This window comes from Ursus maritimus, unplaced genomic scaffold (assembly GCF_017311325.1).
Source record: "Ursus maritimus isolate PB19 unplaced genomic scaffold, ASM1731132v1 scaffold_23, whole genome shotgun sequence".
In the NCBI taxonomy this organism is placed as follows: Eukaryota; Metazoa; Chordata; class Mammalia; order Carnivora; family Ursidae; genus Ursus; species Ursus maritimus.
Genome location: NW_024424786.1, coordinates 5,897,845 through 5,924,560, shown reverse-complemented (window position 1 = coordinate 5,924,560; position 26,716 = coordinate 5,897,845). Strand labels below are relative to the sequence as shown.

At 35.0% G+C, this 26,716-nt stretch overlaps 1 protein-coding gene and 1 pseudogene across 1 annotated transcript in view; one reads left to right on the top strand and one right to left on the bottom strand.

The window, feature by feature from the left end:
- PIK3C2A (phosphatidylinositol-4-phosphate 3-kinase catalytic subunit type 2 alpha) overlaps window positions 1-25,995 on the top strand; it is a 101,102-nt gene extending 75,107 nt beyond the window's left edge. The window contains exons 20-33 of the mRNA XM_040638860.1: window positions 3,189-3,293; window positions 4,681-4,773; window positions 6,322-6,451; window positions 10,527-10,663; window positions 13,060-13,229; window positions 14,882-15,038; window positions 15,664-15,773; window positions 18,075-18,282; window positions 19,452-19,576; window positions 20,694-20,811; window positions 20,898-20,970; window positions 21,276-21,385; window positions 21,474-21,599; window positions 23,175-25,995. Of these exons, the coding sequence (XP_040494794.1) occupies window positions 3,189-3,293; window positions 4,681-4,773; window positions 6,322-6,451; window positions 10,527-10,663; window positions 13,060-13,229; window positions 14,882-15,038; window positions 15,664-15,773; window positions 18,075-18,282; window positions 19,452-19,576; window positions 20,694-20,811; window positions 20,898-20,970; window positions 21,276-21,385; window positions 21,474-21,599; window positions 23,175-23,357 (1,845 nt within the window). The 3' untranslated portion in view covers window positions 23,358-25,995. The remainder of the gene's footprint in view (window positions 1-3,188; window positions 3,294-4,680; window positions 4,774-6,321; window positions 6,452-10,526; window positions 10,664-13,059; window positions 13,230-14,881; window positions 15,039-15,663; window positions 15,774-18,074; window positions 18,283-19,451; window positions 19,577-20,693; window positions 20,812-20,897; window positions 20,971-21,275; window positions 21,386-21,473; window positions 21,600-23,174) is intronic.
- On the bottom strand, window positions 696-2,313 carry LOC121104748 (annotated as a pseudogene).
- Window positions 25,996-26,716: the final 721 nt, after the last annotated feature.

Sequence of the window (26,716 nt, the reverse complement as noted above, 5' to 3'; positions counted from 1 at the left end):
AGTTTCTTTTTCATTGTTTTTTTGTTTTTTTTTACTTTTTTGTGACTGTAAAAGTAATGCAAGTATGAGTTGATGCTAATGTTTAAAAAATCCAAATAATTTATAGAATAAAATTTTTTTAATTAAAATTTTTAATTAATTTTAAAATTAAAAATTTTCCAGTTCATTTTCTCCCTGTTAGGTATCTGTTCATGGTTGCTTTATGTCCTTTTTGGTCTTTTATATGACTTATACATATACTAATGTTTGGATTTTTAAAAAAATTTTTAAAGAAATACATGTACACACACATAGATACATACATACATATTGTTGTTGAGATTAAATTCACCTATTTAATTCATTGTCTTTTAGTACATTCACAATGTTATGCAGCCACTACCACTAATTCCAGAACATTTTCATCACACCAAAAAGAAAGCCTGTACCCACTAACTTCTCACTCCTCATTCCCTCCTCTTCCCAGGCCTTGGTAAGCATAGATCTGTTCTATGGATGTACCTATTCTGGACATTTCATTTAAGTGGAATTACACAGTATGTGGCCTTTGTGTCTTGTTTCTTTCACTTTGCCTAATATTTTCAAGGTTCATCCATATTCTAACATGTATGAGTATTTCACTCCTTTTTATGGCTGAATAATGTTCCGTTGTGTGGATATACCACATTTTGTTTATCCATTCATCAGTTGATGGACACTTGGCTTCTTTCAATATTTGGCTACAATGAATAATGCTGCTGTGAACATTTGTGTGTAAGTTTTTGCTTGGATACCTCTTTTCACTTTACCTAGGAGTGGAATTACTGGGTCATAAAGCAATTTTATGTTTTAACTTTTTGAGGAATCACCAAACCGTTATCCAAAGTAGCTTCATCATTTTATATTCCTACTAGCAATGTATGAGGATTCCAACTTCCCCACATCCTCACCAACATTTGTTATTTTCTGCCTTTTTAAAAAAATTATAGTCATCTTTATAGGTATGAAGTAGTATCTCCTTGTGGTTTTGATTTGCTTTTCCCTGATGATCAGTGATTTTGAGCACATTTTTATGTGTTTCTTGGTCATTTGTATATCTTCTTTGGAGAAATTTCTGTTCTAAGTTTTTTTTTTTTTAATTGGTTTGTCCTTTTGTTATTGAATTGTTCTTCAGGTGTTTGGGATATTAGACCCTTATCAGAGATACTGTTTGTAAATATTTTCTCCCATTCTTTGAATTATCTTTTCATTTCTTCAGTAGTATCCTTTAATGAGCAAAAGTTACTAATTTTATGAAGTTTATTTTTCCTTTTGTTGCTTGTGCATTTGATATCTAAGAATCTGTGGTCAAATCCAAGGTCACAAAGATATACACCTGTTTTAGGAGTTTTATAGTTTTGCTCTTATGTAAGTCTTTGATCATTTTGAGTATTTTTTTATATGCTTTGAGGTAAGGATTCAACTTTATTCTTTAACATGTGATTATCCAGTTGTCCTAGCACCATTTGTTTTTTGTTTTTTGTTGCTCCAGTTTTTTGTACTTTTTTATTTTCTCCCTTCGTAATGATACGATAGCCAAAGTTTGTCTTAACTGGAGGGTCTGTAAACACAGGCTTATTCAGCCCACTTAAAGGTGCTGCTTTTTGAAATGGTCCCACCATGAAACCTCTGGTCATCCAACCCACATCACTTTATCTTCCCTATAAAGAGCAGCCACTTTATTTAATCTCATTCCAGATTTTAACTTTTCCATAGCTTCCATTATTTTCCCATGTTTTTCACACTTAATGTGTTTGCTACACCTTTGGAACCCTGAACTGTCACTCCTGGAGGCTGCTCCCTACTCCCCACCCCCACGCTTTTTGCAGAACTGCTTTTTCCCTTGGGCAGCATCTTCGAAACTTCACAGTACCATTTGCTGAAGAGACTTCTTTCCCATGAATGATCTTGGCACCTTTGATGAAAATCAGTTGACCATAGACATAGGTTTATTTCTGGACTCTGAGTTCTATTCCATTGATCTATAAGATTATTCTTATGCCATACTGTTTTCATTTATTGTAGCTTTGTAGTAAGTTTTCAAATCAGGAAGTATCAGTCCTCTAACTTTGTTCTTTTTTAAGGGTTTTGTTTGTTTGTTTTGTTTTTGTCTATTCAGAAGTCTCTTGCAGTTTTGTCTGAATTTGAGGGCCATCTTATACATTTCTGCAAAAAGGAAGTTGGAATTTTGATAAGAATTGTGTTGAGTCTGTGGGGCGCCTGGGTGGCTCAGTCAGTACAGTATCTGCCTTCGTCTCAGGTCTTGATCTCGGGGTCCTGGCATCAAGCTCTGCATTAGAGCCTGCCTCTGCCTCTCCCTCTGCTGCTCCCTCTCCTTGTACTTTCCTTCCTCCCTCTCTCTTTCTCTCTCTCTCAAATAAATAAAAAGCATTGTGTTGAGTCTGTAGGTTAATTTGGAAAATACTGCAATCTTAATAATATTAAGTCTTCCATTTCATGAACACAGGATGTCTTTTCATTCATCTAGATCTTTAATTTCTTTCAGCAATTATGTGGTTTTTTTGTGGTTTTCTTTTTTATAATTGCTTTTTTTTTTTTTTACTTCATCTTATTGAATTTGTGTGAAGACCTATAGTTAAACTTCATGTTTCTTAATGGGTACATAATATTACAAGGTATCGTAGCGTAAATTGTGAACCATTACTTCTGTAAGTGTTTACACATTTTTATTTTTCCAGTCCTACAATGAACTATAGTGTATAAGTTTTTGCCCCTTTGCTGCTATTTCCTTATAGGCTATTCCTATAGGCGAAATAGCTGAGTCAAGAATGTGTATATTTTTAGTTATATCTTTTTCTCCACCAATAGATTACAAAAGTGTCTTTTCCTGCCCTGTTGCTGGAACTGGGTGTTACCTTAAATTTTTAATCTGTTAGATGAAAAATTGCATCTCATTTCTGCTTAATTTCTATTCATTTGACTGCTAGAGAGTTTTAATTAATATATTAAATAGACCATATGTACTCCCCCCCCATGCCTTTGCCCATTCTATTTTTATAGTAAAAATTAACTCTTTAGCAACAACTTGTTTTTGACCATTTGACAGTTGGGTATTTTAAAATTTGAGTTGGTCCATACCATAATTTTTTTGTCTTAAAAGTAGGTCTTCATTTTCATTATGTACTTACAGTATCACTCTCTTTTCCTAGGTTGTCCTTCAGAGGAGTATGGAACGAGTACAGTCCTTTTTTCTAAGAAATAAATGCCGTCTTCCTCTCAATCCAAGTCTTGTTGCAAAAGAATTAAATATTAAGGTGACATATAAAATACTAATAAGTTCGTATTACACTTGAAAATAATTTGTGGGGAAAAAATGTATAGAAAGAAAGCAAATGGGCTGATATACTTAAGGCAAATGAGGATAACATCTGCATAGGTTGGTTATAAATATTTATGGATGTCTGTGTAAGATCCTTATTTACCTCAGTATATTTTTACTTAATCATTGTTCCTGAAAGAAAAAGCAATATAAAATTATTTGCTGTCTCAAAATAAATTATTTTTTACTATGGTATAATAGCTACCTTGTAGGCATATGTTATAATTCCAGTCACCGATAGCGTTTTCTTTTCCTCCCATGTGAATGGTCAGAAAGACTCTTCCCAGGTTTATAACACTTTTTAGAGCCATCAAAAAGTAGTTGAATCATCAGCATTGAGTAATTTTATTTCAAAATGGGCCAGTCGTTATGCAAATAGTGGATTTTCTCTTAATGAATTCAGCAAAAGCAACCAATTAATTAATCCATTAGTGTCTGTGGTTTTGAAAGGCTAGCGTTACAAGTATCCATAAAGGGGTCTCAGATTTGATTTCTTTTTAAGTTGATATATGGCTGCTCTTTACTGAAATTTAACAGTGGGTGCGTGAGTTGTATGTCATTGGTGGGGCCGGAGGGTCACATTTTCTCCTTGGGTTTTGTTTGTTTCCCTTAATTGGTCTATCTTAAATTAGTTTTTTTTAACCAGTTTGATTTTAAAATAAGATTTGATCTTTGATAATGAAATTTTTAAATTTAGTGTCACTATTTGATTGCATGGCTAATTATTAATTATAAGAGTACCATAAATAGGAGTAGAGATCTTATCCCAGATCATAGTACTTTAGAGGAAAGATAAGAATATACAAAATTTTGTCCTCTTTTGAGGAATTATGATGCTTTTAAAGCTTACACTGTTAGTAATTTATGTCTCAAGTTTTTAAAGTTTTGCTTCTCGTCTGGAGAGTAGTAGATGATGTTTTACTCATGCTATGTTTAAGTTTCAAAAAGTATTTTTAAATACCTCTTGTCTGCTGGATGATCTGAAAAGCACTTCACATGTGTTATTTCATTTGCCATAGTTCAGAGGAACAAGTGAAAGGAGAAATGCTTAGGACAAAAAAATCTTTTTTTTTTTTTTTAAGATTTTATTTATTTACTTGATAGAGAGGGAACACATGCCGGGGGAGTGGGAGAGGGAGAAGCAGGCTTCCCGCTGAGCAGGGAGCCCAATGTGGGGCTCCATCCCAGGACGCTGGAATCATGACCTGAGCAGAAGGCAGACGCTTAATGACTAAGCCACCCAGGTGCCCCAGGACAAAAAATCTTAAACCCATTTTTATTCCAGTGTTACCTTTCTAATGCATAACATGTTGTATTTGTAGTCATGTTCCTTCTTCAGTTCTAATGCTGTGCCCCTAAAAGTGACAATGGTGAATGCTGATCCAATGGGGGAAGAAATTAATGTCATGTTTAAGGTGAGCGAAATAAATAAGGTTGCTTTGTTTTTATTTTGTTTTATTTTTTTAAGATTTTATTTATTTGAGAGAGAGCACAGGCGGGAGGGAGGGGCAGAGGGAGAGGCAGACTCCCTGCTGATCAGGGAGCCCAGTGCAGGTTCATCCTAGGACCCCAGAATCATGACCTGAGCTAAAGGCAGACACTTAACCGACTGAGCCACCCAAGCACCCCAAGGTTACTTTGTTTTTATATGGTACTTTAAAAATTCTTTTCTCAAATTCCTTTTCCAAATTGCAAATGTAATTTTATTTAATATTTAATTAAATTGAGTAGTTCTGTGAAAAATTATTGCTGACATAAACTGTTTCTGAACAGATTTGGGAACAAATACAACTCTGGGCCAGAGCTGCTACATACGGCTGTGCTGGTTGAGCACATCATTACTTTAGCAGGCAGTGCCTTTCACACAGATTATGATGTGAATGGTACCCCATAGAGTTGTATAGCGTGAAACTGTACAACCATGAGCAATGGCACTGGCTTTTCGAAACATAAAACATATAACTTGTGGGAAACAGCAGGAGTGGAATACTACAGAGTAATCTATGACCAAAGTTCTGGTGTTGTGATCATAATTTGTATATTTTTAAGAAAGAATGGAGAGTTTTAGTTAATTCAATGAGTTCAGTCAGTGCAGGTTCATATGTATATAAAAGATGGCTCAAGAGAAGCTATCTTTATGAATACGTACAGATGTGTATATGTGTATGTATGTATAATCTGTATATATGTGTGTGTGTGTGTGTATATATATATAGCAGGTTCTCATAACTCAAATCTGATTTAGGACTATATTTTACTGATGTATTTGCCTTTTCCTAAAACAGTACCATCTGTTTGAATACAGAAATTTTGTATGTTAAGTTTTAATATTTGTTAGGGCTAATCTCCCCTAATTTATTTTATTTTTTTGTAATTTCCTTGACTGGTCTCAAAAAATGTATTCATCATTATGTGTTTTAAAGTTATTTTGTCCAGTTTAAAAAAGAAAATGAAAAATTGATGTGATTCCAGCTAGAATTAATTCGTTTGGGGAAGGTTAACTTTTTTAATTTTTATTTTTTTTAAGTAAACCTTTAGTTTGAGATAATTGTAGATTCAGTCTGTTGTAAGAAATTATACAGAGATCCTAAGTATCCTTTACCCAGTTTCCCTCAATGTAACATCTTGCAAAACTATCATACAATATCACAATCAGGATATTGGCATTGATACAGTCAAGGTAAGGAATATTTTGATCGTGACAGAGATCCTCCATTTTGCCCTTTTAAAAAATTGAATATGATTCACATACCATAAAATCTAACCTTTTAAAAAGTGTATTGTTCAAGAAACCGAGACATGAAGAAGTCAAGTAATTTCCTCTGGAATGCTGTAGAAAAATAAAAGGCAGTTCTGTTTNNTCACTCTTTCCACCATTTCCCCCTACCCCTGCCTTTTACAGTATATAACATAGTAAGTCTTTTGGAAAGGTACAGGTTTCATTTTGTTTCCTTGATTTCAAGGTTGGTGAAGATCTTCGGCAAGATATGTTAGCTTTACAGATGATAAAGATTATGGACAAGATCTGGCTTAAAGAAGGACTAGATCTGAGGATGGTAATTTTCAAATGCCTCTCAACTGGCAGAGATCGAGGTATGTCTGTCAGCTCTGTTTTGGTGTCTTATTATTTCTTTTTATGAACTTAGCTCAGAGTATACCTGTCCTGAGGGAGTCCTGATGCTGGTACACTATGATTGCAGTTGTTTCTTACTTTAATTTAGTGTTACTTTACTGATTTATTTGTTCACAATGAAATAACTCATTGAATAGCCCTAATAAATGCTTTGCAGTAACCAGAGGGTCCCATTGATTGACTGAATGAGGACTTTATGGTCTTTAGCTTTTAATTTAAAATTAAGATGTCTAAGTTAAACCAATTCTGATTTCATTTCTGCAAAATAATATAATGGTGTCAAAAATTTTTTCTACTTTAGCACAGGCTTCATCTTATTATCTTATTGAATAAGTTTTCTTCCTTACCACATGTGTTTAGTGTGAATAATAAAAGCACTACACCCAGAAATATTGTGATAATTAAAAGATAATGAATGTAAAACACCCCAGTATCTGATATATATTAGGTGCTAAATAAATTGTAACCATTATCGTTACTCTTATTCAACAAATGTTTGTTGTTGATCTACCATCTACAAAATGCTAATACCATGTAGTGTTTATATTTAGAGGGAAGCAATTAAAGACATATAAAGTAATTTGAAAATGCTTTAATAAGGGGCGCCTGGGTGGCTCAGTCGTTAAGCGTCTGCCTTCGTCTCAGGTCATGATCCCAGGGTCCTGGGATCGAGCCCCGCATCGGGCTCCCTGCTCAGTGGGAAGCCTGCTTCTCCCTCTCCCACTCCCCCTGCTTGTGTTCCCTCTCTCATTTTCTCTCTCTCTGTCAAATAAAATCTTTCAAAAAAAAAGAAAGAAAGAAAATGCTTTAATAAGCTAAAAGCTATAAGAGAATTTTTAAAAGATATTATTTATCTATCAGAGAAAGAGAGAGAGCAAAAGCAGAGGGAGCAGTAGGCAGAGGGAGAAGCAGGCTCCTCACTGAACGAGAAGGCCGATGAGCGACTCTATCCCAGGACCCTGGGATCATGACCTGAGCCTAAGACATATGCTTAGCTGACTGAGCCATCCAGGAGTCCCTAAAAACTCTAAGAGAATTAACAAAGGCAGTGCTGTGGGGTTTTTAAGGAGGGAAAGAACATTTATGGTTGATGGAAATGAGAAATGCTTCTCAGATTCTAATCACAGGCACCAGAAAGTCACCTGAAGAATTATCTAGTCATCCTTATAATATTTGCCATTCACTATGCTTAAATGCCTATAGTGAAGGAAATTTACTGCATTTCAATGTAGTCCTATCCTGGATAACTCTGATGGCTGTAGAGTTTTTCTTGTATTCTGGTGAATGGGAACTGACTCCTAGTGTCTTCTATCCATCAGTTCCAGTTCTGTTTATAGACTTTCATGTAATTAAGTCAAATCCTTCTTTGTGATGATGAATATTATGGCCTCAGATCCTGAGTTCCACATTTTTCAGCCATTTGTCACATATAGCTTTAGATTACCTTATTATCTGATTGTTCCCACTGTAAAACAGGGCTCAAGTGATTCAGTCTCTGAGAATGGCACCTGGATTTTGTAGAATGCAAAGTAGGCAAAGTATTGCACGTGCAGAACTTACAAATAAAACCATCATACTAGTTCCTGCTACATCATGTTGTGGCCATTCTGTACTTGTACATTTTGTATCTTACACCCAAGTAGAGGACCTTTAACTTTCTTGTTGTATTTGATCCATTACTTTTCACCCTCTTGGATTCTTTTTAAAATCTGAGTTTTGTTATCTGTCATTGAACCTCCTAGTTTGTGTCATGAACTGATTTGAAGCACATATATTCTGTAGCTTCTGCTAAGTTATTGAAGAAAATGTTTACTAAGAGAGGACCAAGGACCAGCCCTTGTGTCACGTCACTAGAGACATGAGATTTCCTTTCAGGTGATTGCTAAATCTTTAGGTACTTGTATTTTACTTGGGACTCATCTACTTCATTGTGTTCTCAACTACTCCACATTTCTCCATTTTATCCTTATCACTTTCCTTTCTCAATTTAGGATGTACAGGCTTTATCTTGTCAAAAAGGAGATCAGGTCAATTTAAGAATTCTTGCCGGGAAAAAAAAAAGAATTCTTGCTGGTTGGGGGCGCCTGGGTGGCTCAATCGGTTGGGCCTCTGACTCTTGGTCTCAGCTCAGGTCATGATCTCAAGGGTTGTGGGATGGAGCCCCACATCAGGCTCTGCACTCAGCAGGGAGTCTGTTTGAACATTCTCTCCCTCTGCCCCTTCCCCCACTCATATGCATGCACTCTCTTGTTCTGTCTTTCTAAAATAAATAAAATCTCAAGCATTCTTGCTGGTTAAAAAAAAAAAAAGAATTCTTGCTGGTTGGTTTTGTAAGTGTAAGTTGTTTTATTAAATAAGATTCCTCAGTGAGAGCCTACCATTTCATTAGGTTGCCTTTTCTGTCACCACACTTATTTCATATAGTTGCACTTCTTCTTTCTTCTTATGGAATGCCTTGTAACTTTGGAGGCATTCAGATTCCTCTTGTTTTTTATGTTGTTTCTAACTAATGGTTAAGTGCTTACTTTGTGTCTTGCTCTGGCCTAAGCTTTTTCATTTGTGTTAACCTCACAAGTATCCTTATTTTTCAGATGAAATCACATCCATATCCTCTGTGAAGTTTTAACTAGTATTTCAGTGTTTCTAGTAATCCCTCACTTTCTCAGACTCAACAGTTGTCTAAATATTCACCAGATATTTACTGGTGTATCTTTCCTCCTCCCCGGATTGATTTTAAGTTCTCTCAAGGTAGGGACCATACCTTACAAGGCTAGTAGTGCATTGAATATTTTATAAACTTTAGTCCACTGTTTTAGCACATAGTAATTTATATGTATGTATATTTGATTATGAAATTAGAAATTTGTATGTATATTAAAAATTTGATTAAACATAGTCATAGAATCAAGGTGCAGGTACTCATTGAAAAAGGATGGCACTGTGAACTATAAACTAGATGATGCAACCAAAACAACATAAAAGATCCCAATGAATTCATTATTCATTGTGTGACCAGACTGCTAGGATTACAAACTGGCCCTGCATACTTTCTTTTGGGGTGGTCTGAAGGCCTTGGCCAACTTGGTTTCTTCCAGTCTTTTGTCTGAAGCAGGTCTCTCTGTCCATATCTTTTATTTTGGCACCAGTGCATCTCCTTGATTTTGAAAATATGTAAAACTAATTTTTTAACTATAGAAATAATACATGCACATAGTAAATGTAGCATGTAATAGAACTTATTTATTTGAAAGAGAGTGTGAGTGGGAGATGGCAGGGGGACAAGGGGCAGGGGGAGAGGGAGAAGCAGGCTCCCTGCTCAGTTTTAGGACTCTGAGTTCATGACCTGAGCTGAAGGCAGACACTTAACCAACTGAGCCACCCAGGCATCCCAGTCTTTCTTTTAAGCACAAAAGGACAGTCCTCTATCTGGATTTTGTATTTAAAGCTTATTTTAGAGCATAAGCACATAAAGATCTACTTCATTGTATTCCCTTATGTAGATGTCCCATAATATATTAATTTGATACTTGTTTTAAAAGTAGAGGAAAAAAAAATGATTTGCCTAGCCAGGCATTTACATTTCATGTAGGAAAGCGAAACACATACTTAATACTTAAATATGTCACAAGGACAATCTTAATCTATTCTTCCCTTTGAAAGGGCTTAGTGTACTCTGAAACACTCCATCATTGCCCAAATACATGATCAGAGTAAGTTTATTAACTAAGTAACTTTACTAAGTCAGTATCATCTAATTTGTAATTAAAATTGTTATTCTTGCAGGGGGGTGGTGCGTAGTACATGGTTGTACAGATTATGGAGCCTCAAAGTCAAGTTCAACTGTTAAATTTTGGGTGCTTCTGAAAATAAAAAATTATTTTGATTTCTCAAATTTTCTAGCATGGGCTGCCAGACTTGATTTTTTAAAAATAATTCCTAACTGATGTCTTATGTCAAAGATTGAAAGCTATAAATTTTTTAAAGGCTTACTTTTGGGGAGATATTTTTACGTAGCTTGATGTTTTGTTGTTAAAGGTATGGTGGAGCTAGTTCCTGCTTCAGATACCCTCAGGAAAATCCAAGTGGAATATGGTGTGACCGGATCCTTTAAAGATAAACCCCTTGCAGAGTGGTTGAGAAAATACAATCCTTCTGAAGAGGAATATGAAAAGGTGATTGGCAAGTCTTCTTATTCCAGATAACTTTGTCAAAAATGTATTACATAGGTCATAAATGCTTTCATCTTCCAGCCATGTAGTCTAAGTTGTGAAAACAGTGTCTTTCTCTAAGTTAAAAAAAAAATTTATATATATATATGTTTGTGTATAAACAGTGCATTTAATGGCAAGAATCTGAGTGAAACCAATGCCTAATAACCCCCAAAACATTCCAAGCATGCATTTAGAAGCCAGCAAAACAGAGGTATTTTCATGACCCAGAATGTTATATTTAACAAAGATCTTGGGAAAAGTTTTGGAAATGAGTAAGACTGCTGTATCGTATGGAGTTGAGAGGAAAATTATGGGCCAGACTCTCTGAGCTTGAACTTAGGTTCCAAGTCACCAAGTATTGAGCCTTGGTCAAAGTATTAACCTCTTTTATGCCTCAGTGACCTGGGATATAAAATAGTATACGTTATGGTATTATAGTACTTTTTTTTTTTTTTTGGTATTATAGTATGTATTATGGCTGTAAAAAATAATAGCACTATAAGGCTATTGTAAGATTTAGATGAATTTATATAGAGAGCCCTACACAGAGTTAAATTCTGTAGTTGATAGCTGTTATTATTAGAGGTGTCAATTTTTTGTTTCAGCATACTTTTGAATTCTGTAATAGGAAAGGGAAATCTCAGGGTGGCTCAGTCGGTAGTGTGTGACTTTTTTTTTTAAGATTTATTTATTTTAGAGAGAGTGCATGTGAGCGCACCAGTGGGGGGAGGGGCAGAGGGAGAAAGGGGAGAGAGAATCTTCAAGCAGACTCCCTGCTGCAGGAGCCAAATGCTGGGCTCAATCCCACCACCCATGAGAACATGACTTAAGCTAAAACCAAGAGTTAGACATTTAACCGACTGAGCCAGCTAGGTGCCCCATGCATGACCTTAGGGTTGTGAGTTCAAGCCCCATGTCGGTGGAGGGGGGAGTAGAGTTTACTTAAGGAAAAAAAAATGGGGGAAAAAGGGAAAGGGAAATCTCTTAGGACATAAGGCCTCTAATGATCCTAAATTGGCCTAAGAAAGACTTAAGAATACTTTTTTTTTTTCAAGAACACTTTCAAAGGCAATGTAAGGAGATCTCAGTTTTAATATCATTTGCCCACCTACTTTATGTCAAGTCATTACTGTATCACATTTACCAATACATACAAAGTCTATCTGTTGACCTAAGAAGATAGAGGAATTTTGCCCTTTGTTAGTCTTTTAAACTGTTTAAGATCACTCCCTTTTCTTACGTTTGGTGTGGGGAAAGCAGTGCAACAGAAGCCTATACTTGTATATAGTAATGTTGGCTCTTTTGTGGTTCTGAGAAAGTGGTTTGACACTAAATAATTGTCAGATAACATACGTTGAGTGCCTTTTATGCATTTAACTCTCAATGTCCTTTACTAAGAGAGAATATAACATACAGGAGTCATTTTGCTTGGGGTGAATCTTGGGTCTGCCACTTAAAAATTATGTGATCTTGGGCAAAGAACTTCTGTGTTTCAGTTTCCCTCATACATAAAATGACAGTCATAATCATGCCCATGTCATAGAGTGTGCATGTACATGCATGTGTGTAGGTGTGTAGAAAGAGTAGTGCCTGGTTTGTGGTAAGTGCTGTGTAAACATTTGCTCTTACCGTCATCAGTAATGATTTCTGGGGAGTTATGAAATAACCACATGGACATGTAGAGCCATATGACTGCTCAGTTCAGAAATGTAGCAGCTTGAGAATAAATTAAATGCACATGCTTTAGGTAAAAATACTCATTGTGTACATCTTGCTGCATCCTTCTGTATGATACGATGTTAGTAATTTAATCCCCAGGGCAGGCAAGACTGAAGTGAAAGAAGAGCTCCATCTTTGAAAAACTTGCAGGTGTGACACATAAGGAGTCAACAAAACACATTAATTATATTACTGTATGTTTAAAGATACAAGCTGACTTTCTTCATACATGCCCTCCCTATAAGCCAAAAAAGGGAAAAATATTCTTTTATTCAGATTAATCTTTGTCACAGTGTTAACACTACTTGTACGAAACAACAGAGCCTGTGAGAGCAGAGTTCCACAGAGTGATTCTTAAAAGATGTTCAAAGGCAGCACATATCCTAAGTAGGGACTGGCAGTATCTCTGCCTGTTAAAAGACAGTAGCTAGGGAGAAAGGGCAGTAACCACATTTAGAAGGGTGTTTTTGTTTTCGAAATAAGACAAGGCTGGCTTTTGTTACCATAACCTAGTCTATAAGCTGTTGAAAAATGAATTACGGTAGTGTTTTCAAAGGGTGATGAACTACTTTAATCTTTATAACCTACCTCCTTTAAAAATATTTTTTTTCTAAAATAATTTTATATCTTTATTATAGGCTTCTGAAAATTTTATCTATTCTTGTGCTGGATGCTGTGTAGCCACCTATGTTCTAGGCATCTGTGATCGACACAATGATAATATAATGCTTCGAAGCACAGGGCACATGTTTCATATTGACTTTGGAAAGTTTTTGGGCCATGCACAAATGTTTGGCAGCTTCAAAAGGTACTAATTTAGTATTGTTATTGTTGTTGCTAAAGAAAAGAAGGGCACTTTTTTTTTTTTTTTAAACAAGTACCCCCGGGGGCGCCTGGGTGGCTCAATCAGTAGGGCATCCAACTCCTGATCTCAGGGTTGTGAGTTCAAGCCCCACTTTTGGTGTGGAGCCTACCTTAAAAAAACAAAAACAAGAAAAACAAGTACTCCAGGTAATCCTGAAGCAGGTTTCCACATTGTGGATCACTTTTCAAAAGGTATTAATAAAATTATCTATATCCATCCATCATGTGTATATATGTCTGGAAGAGTTTCCATAATTGTACTTGAAGGAAAAAGAAATCGACTTCTTTTACCACACGATGGTTAAGGTTTTGGTGGTTTTAATGTCAGCCTCTCTACAATCTATCCCTTCTCCACTTTTCCTGTCCACTTTTTTCTTCCTAAAAAAACTGAAGTTGTTGGTTTTTTTTCTCAGATTAATTCAAGAGGTCATTGATTTCAAGTTCAGTCATTTCAAGTAATGCTAAAGGTGTTTTCATTTTGATAGGATCAGAATTTTATTTAAGATTGATGTCTTTGTGTATTTTGAGGAACCTTTCTTTTGACACATTTAGCCATAACATTGATTTTAATTAGTGGACACAACTATTTTATTTTATTTTATTTTATTTTAAGATTTTATTTTTTTATTTGACAGAGAGCACAAGCAGTGGGGAGAGGAGGAGTGGCAGGGAGAGGGAGAAGCAGACTCTCTGCCAAGCAGGGACCCCAATGTAGGGCTCAATCCCAGGACCCCAGGATCATGACCTGAGCCAAAGGCAGACGCTTAACTGACACTGAGATACCCAGGTGCCCCTGGACACAACTTACTTTAAAAGAAAGGCACATTTTCACAAATTAATGTCCCCAAACTTGCCTCTTTTCTTGTTGTTTTTTGGCTTTTAGCTCCCATTGAGCCTGACTAGGGATTAAAAAAGACCCTAAGAGATGACTTTTTTTTTTTTTTTTAAAGATTTTATTTATTTGACACAGAAAGACAGCCAGCGAGAGAGGGAACACAAGCAGGGGGAGTGGGAGAGGAAGAAGCAGGCTCATAGCGGAGGAGCCCGATGTGGGGCTTGATCCCATAACGCCGGGATCACGCCCTAAGCCGAAGGCAGACGCTTAACGATTGAGCCACCCAGGCGCCCCCTAAGAGATGACTTGACCATGTAGTAGATAAGAATATGTGTGTGTGTGTGTGTGTGTGTGTGTGTGTAGTAACCTTTGTTGAAATGAATTAAGGTATATTTAACTAGTTAGAGGTACCTATTAGAAATGTTCCCATTTGTATAATGGCAATGAGTGCCAAATTTTTCTCTCTGTATATTTGTAACTACTGTTTGATCTCTATTTGAGTGTGAGGGTTTATAAATATCATCTTGGAAAAAATTATATATGTGTTCTATCTAAATAATGAGATTGATTATATGATGGCTTTCATGAAAATGCAAATTTAGAAGTTTTAATGCAGATTCAAACCTGCCTGATTCTAAATTTCCCAATTGGAAATTGCTGTGGCTCAGATAGATTAGTTCAATAACCATGTGGTAACAAAAGCACTATTTGAATATCTTCTGTAAATAATACTTTTTGTTGTATACTTTCTTTTTAAATAGGGATCGGGCTCCTTTTGTGCTGACCTCTGATATGGCGTATGTCATTAATGGGGGTGAAAAGCCTACCATTCGTTTCCAGTTGTTTGTGGACCTCTGTTGTCAGGCCTACAACTTAATAAGAAAACAGACAAACCTCTTTCTTAACCTCCTTTCACTGGTAACTATTCTTTTACAAGACTTTAATTTACATTAATGCTCTGTGTTTCAATATCTAAAGAAGGGTATTTTGGAATAAAATTTACTGTAGTTTCAAATGTCAGAAATACTATCAAAATATTCAAAAATTGCTGCTATGTAAAATATGCCAGACACCATTTATATAAAATACAAAACCGAAGTCACATCTGCCCTGGGGGTGAGGAGTAAAAGTAACTGCAAGGGACCCCAAGAGAGTCATCTGGGATGCTGGAACATATTTTGTATCTTAATTTGGGTGTGTTCAGATTTCTATACTTTTCTGGATGTGTCTTAAGTTAAAAGTAAACCTCCGCTATGATTATTTTGACTGAACTTGATAAAACAGAGGACTAGATAAAAGGTCTGGATTTCACAGGTTTTATTCCATAAACTGGCTTTGTGACTTCCAACAATTGACTTACTTGACCTCAATTTTTCTCATTTATAACTGAATCACTTAGGTCCCTATAAGACTAATATAAACTCCTCAAAACTATGATTGTTTGCTGTAGTTCTAATTACTTGGCCAGCTTTTAAGGGTTGGGGCGGGGGGGACACAGACTTTTAAAAAGTTTAACTCACAAACTCTTTTTCCCTTTCTATAGATGATTCCTTCAGGGTTACCAGAACTTACAAGTATTCAAGACTTGAAGTATGTTAGAGATGCACTTCAACCGCAAACTACAGATGCAGAAGCTACAATTTTCTTTACTAGGTAAGGCATATTTAAATAAATTAGAGAAGGCACAGAGCTTTGATTGGTTTTCCTTAGTTTAAACAAATGCTGTATATCAAAAATCTGATTTTTAGGAAATAATTGTGATTCACAGTATTGGCAAGTAGGCTTATCAAAAGTATATTTTATGTCAGAAGTTTATTTACTGAGTAAATGTAAAGGATTTGCAATAACACTTTAAATTTATTTTAAAATGACTCAAGTTTTATTTAGTATATGACTTGAATTATAAACATCCTATTTATGAACTTTCTGGAAAGCATATTTCCTGTAGTGCCAAGTACAAAGTTTTTGTTCTTTTTTTTTTCTAAAATAATATCTGTACTAATCTGTTTTTCAAGATTTTGCCTAAACAATTTTCATGGATACCATAAATACTTAAAACTGCAAACTCTGGGACACTGCTCTAGTAAATTTTTACTCTATGATGTAGTATTAAAACACATATACTGATTATTGGCATTTGAACTTGTCATTTTTGCTTTAAAGGCAGATCTTCCTGGCAAATGTGTTCTAAAAGTCTGGTGACCAGGTTGGCCACTATCTAGTGGTACCACCTCATTATTATGCCACAGCAGGGAGGGACCTATGAGCTCATGTTCTTTTTTCTTTTTTCTCTTGCTTTCTTCCTCTCAGTGGAAAAGATAGAAAACTGGACTGGACTTCCCTAGTCTCAAGAGTCTGGGCTGAATTGAATTGAAGGAAGCTGGCTTTTGTATAGCCTTCCAAACTAATCCTGATAATTTAGGTATTGATGGGTTTTGTTCTGTTTTTCAAAAGAGATTCATTGGTGCCTGTGGGCAAAACTATAAAGCAGGCATGTATTAGTTCGCTTGAGTGGCCATAACAAAATACCATAGACAACATGGCTTAAACGATAAACACTTACTTTCTCTTACTTCTAAAGGCTGGGAAGTCCAAGATCAAGGTGCCAGCTCATTCACTTCCTGGTGAGGGCTCTAGCTTACAGACAACTGCCTTCTCGTTGTTTCCTCACAGAAAGGAAGGAGATAAAGAGCAAGAAAGCATAAACTTTCTTGTCTCTTCTTATAAGAACACTAATCTTATTGGATCAGAACTTTATCCTTAAGACCTCATCAAATCTTAATTACTGACTCCATAAAGGCCCTATGGGGTTGGGTCTCAACATAGGAATTTTGGAGGATACAAATATTCGGTCCATAGCAAAGCGGGAACCTTTGTGTGAGGTTCTAGACTATTCTTTTTGAATCTTCTTCCTCTTTCTGGATTTCTTTATCCTGCTTCTGAGACTTCTTGTTTCTTTTGCATGCCTAAAATGTTTTATCCAAGCCTGCTTTCCAGATATATCCCCGTCAAACTCCCTATCCTGTCAAAACTTCTTTCTCCAACTGAGGGAAATTATGATTGTCTGAAGGAATCTGATACCAGATTCTACAACTGTTTGATAGAAAGATTTTATTAAATTTGGATTACTTTCGATGCTTCCTTCTATACCTGTTTAGTTGTCAACTTCCCTGTTTATTAAAAGGGAATTAAATAATGATCATCTTTTTTGGCATTATACCAGTCATCTTCTATCCCTCATAGTTTTTTAGTTAGTGTTAGATCCCACAGAGCTCAAGAAATACAGCATCATTCCTTGGGAGGCAGTGGGATGGGATGGAATAGAGATTTTCTTGTACTAAAATGTTTTGTTGGGATGCAATATCTTTTAATGGGTTTTTGGCTTAAAGAACAAAGGAAATCCTTGGCAAAGTGAGAATCTGCTTAATATTTTAAAAGGAATGACAATGGGGGTGCCGACTGGCTCAGGCAGTAGAGCATGTGACTCTTGGTCTCAGGATCATGAGTTCAAGCTCCATGTTGGGCCTAGAGCTCACTTTGGGGGGGTTGGAGAGAGAATCTTAAGGAGCCCAACAGAGGGCTCGATCTCACAACCCTGCGATCATAACCTGAGCAGAAATCAAGAGTTGGATGATTAACTGACTGAGCCACCCAGGCGCCCCAAGGTTCTAGAGCTTACTTTAATAAAAGAACATTTGTATCTCTTGATTGATAGATAGGTAGATTAAAAAAAAAAAAGAATTTGAGGGGCTCCTGGCTGGATGGATTGTGTGACTCTTGATCTCAGGGTTATAAGTTTGAGCCCCACATTGGGTGCAGATATTAAAAATAAAATCTTAAAAAAATTTTTTAAAAAGGAATGAAAATGTTTTTTCATCCTTTATTATTTTCAAAGAACTGAACATGTTTTCTTGTGAACATTTACTATTAACATATTTTCCAATTATTTTGTAGGCTTATTGAATCAAGTTTGGGAAGCATTGCCACAAAGTTTAACTTCTTCATTCACAATCTTGCTCAGTTGCGTTTTTCTGGTCTTCCTTCCAATGATGAGCCCATCCTTTCATTTTCACCCAAAACATACTCGTTTAGACAAGATGGTCGAATCAAGGAAGTCTCTGTTTTCACTTATCATAAGAAATACAACCCAGATAAACATTATGTAAGTTTGGTTTTGGTATTTGTAGAGACTCATGCATGCATTGTTGTTCTTTTCATACTTTTTTCTCCCATGGATGGCCCAAAAATAAATAAATATTTGAGGAATCCCTAATTGTTTTTTGGTATTTATTTCTTGGTAAATTTGCTCCCAAACCATGGGGGACAAATGATATTCTTCCTTCTGGAGACAAGATTTAAAAGGTGGTGCTCTTTTGCTTTTTTTCCTCTCTTCAATTTGTTCTTAATTTAAGGTAAAGCTTGCTCATTGTAACAAACTGAACCTATGTAAAAGCACATAAAGTCTTCAGTTCTCATTCTACTTTCTAGGGATGAAATATTATTAAACATACACACATATAAAATTCATCCTTAAACAAAATCAAGATCTTTAGTATGCTTCCCACCTCCCCATGGATAGCATTATCAACTGTTTTATTGCTGTTTTTCACCCTTGTGCTAATATTTTTATTGGGAAATACTTTACAGCATTGTCTTTAAGTTTTTGACAACCTGGTATCTTAGAAAGCAACTTTATTATTTTAATTTTCACCTATTTTATTGTTAGTAAATTTTTGTAAGTTTATTTAGCATTTTATCCTAACACCATTTTATTGAATATTCCATTTTTTCCCCAATTGTTTATAATATAGATATTATAATGTTAGCATATTTTAAATGTATATCCCTGAATTTATATCTGGTCTTCTGTAGATAAATATTACTTTTTTCTACGCCAGTATTTTACTCTGCAAAGTACTGTGACTTTATAATACTTTAAATATCCAGTAAGACAAGTTTTCCCTCATCCTCCTGCCACCATAAATTTTGCCTTTCTCATTTACTCTCTTAAATGAACTTATTAATGTGTTCATCGGAAATGTACTAAATTTATAAATTTCAGGAAGTACATTTATTATATTTAATCCTGGAAATAAATGACTTTCACTTTCCAGTTCTTGTTTATATATCTTACAGTGGTTAATATCACTCTTTGATATAGTTAGACGTCTATAAATACAATGACTTTTATGTTTGCTGTTTCCTCTTGGTGACATATGTATTACTAGCACTGCGACTATATAGAATGGTCAAGTCGTAAACTTTCTGTCAGGAGAGGCTTTTTGTTTTGTTTTCTTAATCTAATGTGTTTGGGGTGTGGTTTCTTTTCAGATTTATGTAGTCCGAATTTTGAGGGAAGGACAGCTAGAGCCATCATTTGTGTTCCGGACTTTTGATGAATTTCAGGAACTTCACAATAAGCTCAGTATTATTTTTCCACTTTGGAAGTTACCAGGGTATGTTCCCATTTTTGTACATTAATCCTTTTTTTAATAGGAAACAATTACCAAGTGTCGGTCAAAAGCTTTCTGTAAACATTTAGTAAGATACAGTGGACCATGTGTGACTGACTTTCTTTTGTATCACAAGGGCCTGATAAAAGTACTATACATAGACAAGGAACTATAAGGTTTTCTTGAATGAATAAACAGTGAATAAATGATCAAGATCCTAAACTTAAAATTGGGGATTTTCTAGCTTTCTAATTACAGTTGAAGCTTTTTTTTTTTTTTAAATCATATTTGATTAGGTAAATCGTTACTTCAGCTACCTTTACAGTGAGGTCAAGGAACTTAGTTGAATCTTTTAATTTGTTGTCTCTACCATAGTCTGCAACATAAGATAATAATTTGGGATCTTGGTTTTCGAAAAGTCAGATTTTAAATCACTGCAGAAATAATTATGGCCATATTGAGCTCCTCTAAAAAATATAAGCTGAGGCATTGAGACTGTTGGTCAAAATCTTAGTACTTAGTTTTGTATCTGTTACCCTTTCAAAACCCTCATTTTTAACGTAGCTAATGACTAATAGATTTCTTGTGTCATGTTGCTCATATTCTTCTCAGACTAGATTTCAGAAGTAAAGAGTCAGCAAAGTGGGTATCAGAGTTTATTTCCACATGCAGTCTCATTTTTCATTGCCAACAAAATATGCAGAGTTAAGATTATTCTTGATTTGGACCCTATGTCACTTGTGGACCCAATGTTGACAGGGTATGGGACTGATATCAACAGTAACTGTGGCTGATTGAGTAATGATTGTTTTGGAGGATAAGATATGCATAAAATATTTGCGAATGGATTAATCTTTAGAAAAAATAGTAGAAAATAAGTAATAAATAGCAAAATAGTGTCTCTTTTGTGCCAAGGTTTAGAAAAGGCTAACAGGTACTTGAACTATTTTATCTCCAGTACTTTGAAATTACAAAAATTTACTTTCTAGAAGATTAAGATTCCACTTTGTATTTAAGTATTTTTTTAAATATATATATATTTCTAAATAAATATTGTGCTTAGTTCTGTAAATACCTCCAAGTGAAATAGTTTAAATCCCCCCTGTGTTTTCTTTTGTAGCTTTCCTAATAGGATGGTTCTAGGAAGAACACACATAAAAGATGTAGCAGCCAAAAGGAAAATTGAGTTGAACAGTTACTTACAGAGTTTGATGAGTGCTTCAACGGATGTAGCAGAGGTGACTGTCCTAATTGAAAAAGAACATACTATTTTTTGTGCTGCATGACATTTAAATTAATAATTTTTTTTCCTCTTCTTTCTTAGTGTGATCTTGTTTGTACTTTTTTCCACCCGTTACTTCGTGATGAAAAAGCTGAAGGAATAGCTAGGTCTGCTGGTAAGATTATTTTTTCTCTTTATTGATAATTCATGGCTTCCCTATGACTTGCAAGTTATAATTTCTCCGTGAATGTAGTGAGAATGAGAGGAGGGTATTCCTTCTAAGCCTGTCAGTTTCTGGATAAACATAACTTTCCTAACAGAATGTGATTATTAAAGAAGTATAAAGCAGTGGCCTACTAGGTTATTTACCTTTCCTTTCCCCACATATGATGATCCCGGAATTAAAGCAGAAATTTTTTTGTCATAGTTTGTACTACTGTAAGCAAGAAAAAATAAAGATGAATGTATTTATATTTTCAGATGCAGGTCCCTTCAGTCCTACTCCAGGCCAAATTGGAGGAGCAGTGAAATTATCTATCTCTTACCGAAATGGTACTCTTTTCATCATGGTGATGCACATCAAAGACCTTGTGAGTGATTATAAATAATGATGATTGTGGAGGAAAACCTATACCTTGGTAGGAAGTGTTACTATTAAAGAAAAACTTTTCTTTATAGGTTACTGAGGATGGAGCAGACCCAAATCCATATGTCAAAACATACCTACTCCCAGATACCCACAAAACATCCAAACGTAAAACCAAAATTTCACGAAAAACTAGGAATCCAACATTCAATGAGATGGTAAGTTAAAATCATCTAAAAATGTCCTAGATTTGTTCTTTTGAGATTTTAAGTTTTAAACACTTTAAATTTAAAAGTTTTAGGTACCAGTTGCAGAGGTATTTATGTACTAGTAAAGCCAATCAATAGCAGTGTAGTGATATTTATCAAAATGTTGCAGAATTGAACCTGCCATCATTGACCCTTATGTTTTAAAAAGGTCTTAGTGATTATCTTCAACCACCTTTCCAGTGTTTGAACCTCCTCTACAACATTTTCAAAAAGTGGTTGTCCAGTCTGTGCTGAAATACTTCCAGTCCATCCACTTTGTTTTGGGCAGTTCCAGCTCATTGATTTTTTTTTTTTTTCAATACTGGGCTGAAATCTTCATTGCCTGTAGTTTGCACCTATGGGTCTCACTTGGCCCACTTGGAACTACACAGAACTAACTGCGTTTATCCTTTTAAAACATCTTCACTACCTTTACCTTTGATAGGATGTAGTTTCAAAATCCTCCTCCTCCTCCTAATTCATTTTAATCTGTCAGCAACCCACTTCAGACAGAGTGCTCTAAACTAAAAGCAGTAAGCAAAGCATCGGCCGAACAGGATGGAGCAGAACTGTGACTCTGCTAAGCTACTCACGGTCAACATAGAAACTTACTCAACTATTAAAACCTGCTCTTAGTCAACTACTTTTTTAGGATAAACACCACATTATTTATGTACATTAACATTACATCCACACAAAAATGTCTGGGTAGAGATTTGGAAGGAAATAAATGTGGATTTTCATCAGTTTGTTAACACCACAGAATAGCTTTTAGCTCTTGAAAAGCATATACAATGTTTGGTGAAGACAGATTGGTGTTATTCTCAAAAAGTAGTATTGGCTTTTTCCCTCGTTAGTAGTGTTGTACTTTCAAGAAATGAAATGTGGTCAGTTTTCAGTTTTTATTAGTTAAACAGTGAGAAGGACTAGATTACAGAGATGTTTCTCATAAGTTATGATGAGGCGTTGTTGAAAAAAATTCCAAGTGTTGAATGTGGTGGTCAGAGCTTTTTAGCATTCCAGATTTGCTATAAACTGTATCGGTAGTTGGTGAATTTGCATTGAAGTATGGATAATCAGAAATTATTTCATGGTATATAAAATCTAACAGAAAAAAAAAGACATCAAAAAGAAATTCTAATCCCTCATTTTTTTGTAAAATAGTTACATTATCCCCACTTGCTTCCTTCCAGTCTCTTTCCCAGGTATCGGATCATCTCAAGGCATGCCGCCTTGTAATTGCTTTTCCCTTCCCCATACCTCCATCTCCAAAAATCCATGTTTTCAGTTGTTACCCGTAATAATTTTCTACTCTGTGCATTTCTATATCAGACACGGAGGAATGATAATAAAATCCAAGACTCCTAAAATAGAAAATGTGCATCTAAAGTATGAGGCAAATTCTACTAGATGTGTCATGATCAATGTCATTAACTGTTGTCTCTTTAACTACTAATCTCACTTCTGTTTTTACTTAAAATAATCCAAGAAACCAACCAAACAAAAAATTTATAACTTACTGTTTTCTTTTTGCCTTTGCTGTAGCTTGTGTACAGTGGATACAGCAAAGAAACCCTAAGACAGAGAGAACTTCAACTCAGTGTTCTCAGTGCAGAGTCTCTGCGGGAGAATTTTTTCCTGGGTGGAGTGACCCTGCCTTTGAAAGATTTCAACTTGAGCAAAGAGACGGTTAAGTGGTATCAGCTGACTGCAGCAACCTATTTGTAAGCTAGTGAATTTCTGAGTTTTAGAAGCAAGAACAGTCATAAACACGTATACACACACAATTGGGAATTTTGCATAATATTTTTATACTTGGACAGAAATTATAAAGTAAATGTACTTACTGCATTTCAATGCATCTGTTGGACCAACAGTCACATAATTAACTTTTATGAACTTGTTGAAGCTGTTGCTGTTTTAAAGTCATAATACAGAATGCTATAAACCCTAAACTTAATATATAATAAGTCCTGAGAAAGACTCTGAGTGGGTGAAGGATTTAATCCTTCCTTGAGTAATTCAGAGTAATAGCTTTAGTTTGGTCAGATAGTACGATGTCAGTTCAGCCCTCTGTTTTGCATTGTTTCTTATTACACAGACTCAGCATGTTTTCCTGTTTTGCACCTTTTACAACCTTTACCACTGCGTGTGTTCACAAACACCAAAGGAAAGGAAAGGTGCAGGATGTTACCAGAAAATGCAGCTGCTATTCACAGGGCCGAAAGCAAAGCACAAATAATAGTGATGTTCAGAACTACTACGTAGTTTATAGAAGTAGTGGAATATAATACTGCTTTTTATCACCCATGTCTTTAAAATCTTTTCAGAATAAGTGCCAATCACTGAAGTTGTAAATAATGGTGCCTTAACTTCATCCGCTTCCCTGGCACTTCATTCTGATTTTTTCCTGACTTGATAAATAATTAGTAAGTAGTTCTCACTCACTTTCAACTTACTAAAGAATTATGTACATTTACTAATGTTTTTCCCACAGAAAGATGATTTTTTTCTACTTCTCATGTGACTTAAACAGACATTTATGTTTTTGTTGCCCTGTAACTGAATGAGATTCATTGATGTAACTGTATGCTAAATGCCATCATTCCATTATAATCCTACATTTACTCCCAGGAGTGTGACTTGAACTTCGGTAATCCACCTCCATGTATCTGTACTCCACTTGCTCATTAAGCAAGTGAAAATTGTTCACTTACATACCCATTCCTGTTTAGTAAAACTCCATGAATAGGGCGGACTCTTCACAGGAGGCCCAGGACAAGAATTCTAGGGTCCAGACTGAATTTTAATGTAGACTTTTATATCACATTTTGTCTTGTAAGCTGTCTTATATTTGTAAACATTATACATTCACATGAATTATTTTCCTTAATACAGTGGGATTCAGAATCGTAAGGGACATAATTGAAATTATTCTACAGTAACCATTAAGGATAAAATTCATTTTTATTATTCATTCAGCTGCACACATAATTTTGTGTTTCGTTTGAATAAATATGTTGATATATTAATTCTCATGGCTAGAATGGAATTTCAGACACTTTTTAAATGGTAATAGGGATTGTAGTAATCTAGTTGCTGTGAGATAACTGACAAAATATGCAATGAAGAATACCAACAGAGAAAGGACAATCTCCTATTCAGTTGCCCGTAATTGTTATGAACTGTGCAGATGTTTAAAGTAAATGGTAAAACCTAGAGAGCAGAAATAGAACAGCTGAGGATGTATCAGTGAGATAAGGTTACAAAATAAAAACACTTGAAATTTTTGGTGCCTAACACTAATGGTCCATTTGTAGGAAACCCCGTTAGGATGATATATGAATGTCTTTTTTCTTTTTTTTTTTTTTTTAGTGTTAAAATATGTTGTCTATTTAATAACTTAATTAAAATGCAAATCAAAGCACCACCGTTAATTTACCTTTTCCACGTCCAGTTAACATTTCCTTAAAGAGTGTAAGTACTTTTGCAGATATAAAGAAGTGTTAGATATTTTCACTTAAGCTTTTAGGACCTAATTCCATTCCATGAATTGTCACTTAGCCACTGTAAAACAACAACAACAAACAAACAAAACCCAAGTCTGTCTTGGTAAAAGGTCATTGTTAATGGGACGCAGTATGTACTGCCTGTTTGCAGTCTGTTACAGCGGTGTCTTTTAGCACAAATAATAGAGCTAGAAAATGTGATGTCACTTTTCAATTACAAGAAATCTGGATTTCTTACCTAAAAATGTATATTATGATTAATACTGTACAGTTAACCAGAGTTCAGGACAAGTGGTAATGTTTTTCTTAATTTAACTCATTTTGTGCCTTCTTTGGTCATTAAAAAAAATACACATATTTTACATATATTTTAATATAAGTTATTTCTTTGTAAAACGCTAATCTTCAGCCCTTACCAAAAAAAAAAAAAAAAAGGGACAGAGGCGCCTCTTTGCACTACTACTTTAAGTAGATTTTAAATCAGTTTTTTTTAAACATTTTTTTAAAGCTTGCATTAAAGTAAATCTGAAGCAAAAGTTGAAACAAACTGGCCAAGACACTAATTTTTATGTATAATCACAATGTTTTATACCTGTCTTTACTGAGTAAAAATAATTATCTACATGTAAGTCCTGCACCAGAATCCTTTCCTCTTGCAGTGTTTTGGGATTCGAAAATAATGGTCTACTCCAAGAACCTGTCATTTTCTCTACTGAGGAGCCCAATGTAGAACTTGCACTGACATTTTCGTTACTGCCTTTATAAAAATCTGTAGGTAGCTGACTGTAAGGCATGTATGATCTTTGATAAAGTATTCTTTTATCTTTTCAAATTAAAGTTGTATAAAAGTTCCAATATTTTGCCTTAAATTGGTTGACTGTTCTTTCTAGGATTCAAGTATTGTGGCATTTTAAAAAAATATACTCAATTTTGATACTTAGATTTCAGATCAGAAAGGACTAAAAGCCCCACTACCATAATCCATGGATTTACTTACATGCTGTTTGATTAGCAGTGCAAATATGAATGAATATGGCAAGTAGTCTCATCCATAAGAACCAAATACTTTAATTATATTAAGGTAGTAAAGATGTATAATATTTTTATTAATACCTTGAATATATTCAGTGCATTGAATGTGACTTCATAACTGTACTACGATTGTATTAAACTATTTCTGGAATAAAGGAACTGTGCTATCATTTCTTTTCTCATCAACATATTAACATTTTTGGTTCTAAACTTTGATATGAGCTCAGGGAGCCTGGCTGGCTCAGTTGGTAGAGCATGCAACTCTTGGTCTTGGGGTTGTTAAGTTCAAGCCCTTCTTTGGGTATAGAGTTTACTTAAAATATTTAAAAAATAAACTTTGATATGAGCTCACTGTTGTGTTCTTTGTATCTCACCCAGGAGTTTCGTAGGTTCAAAAATCCTGAATTTCCAACCTGACCTGTGAGTTGCCCCTAAAAATGACAAATTTGACTTCTGCCTATGGTTCTTTAAAACCAAACCATGGTTCTGGATTGCTACTTTGCCCCATCACCATTTCATATAATTGGAATGATGAAATATGCAATA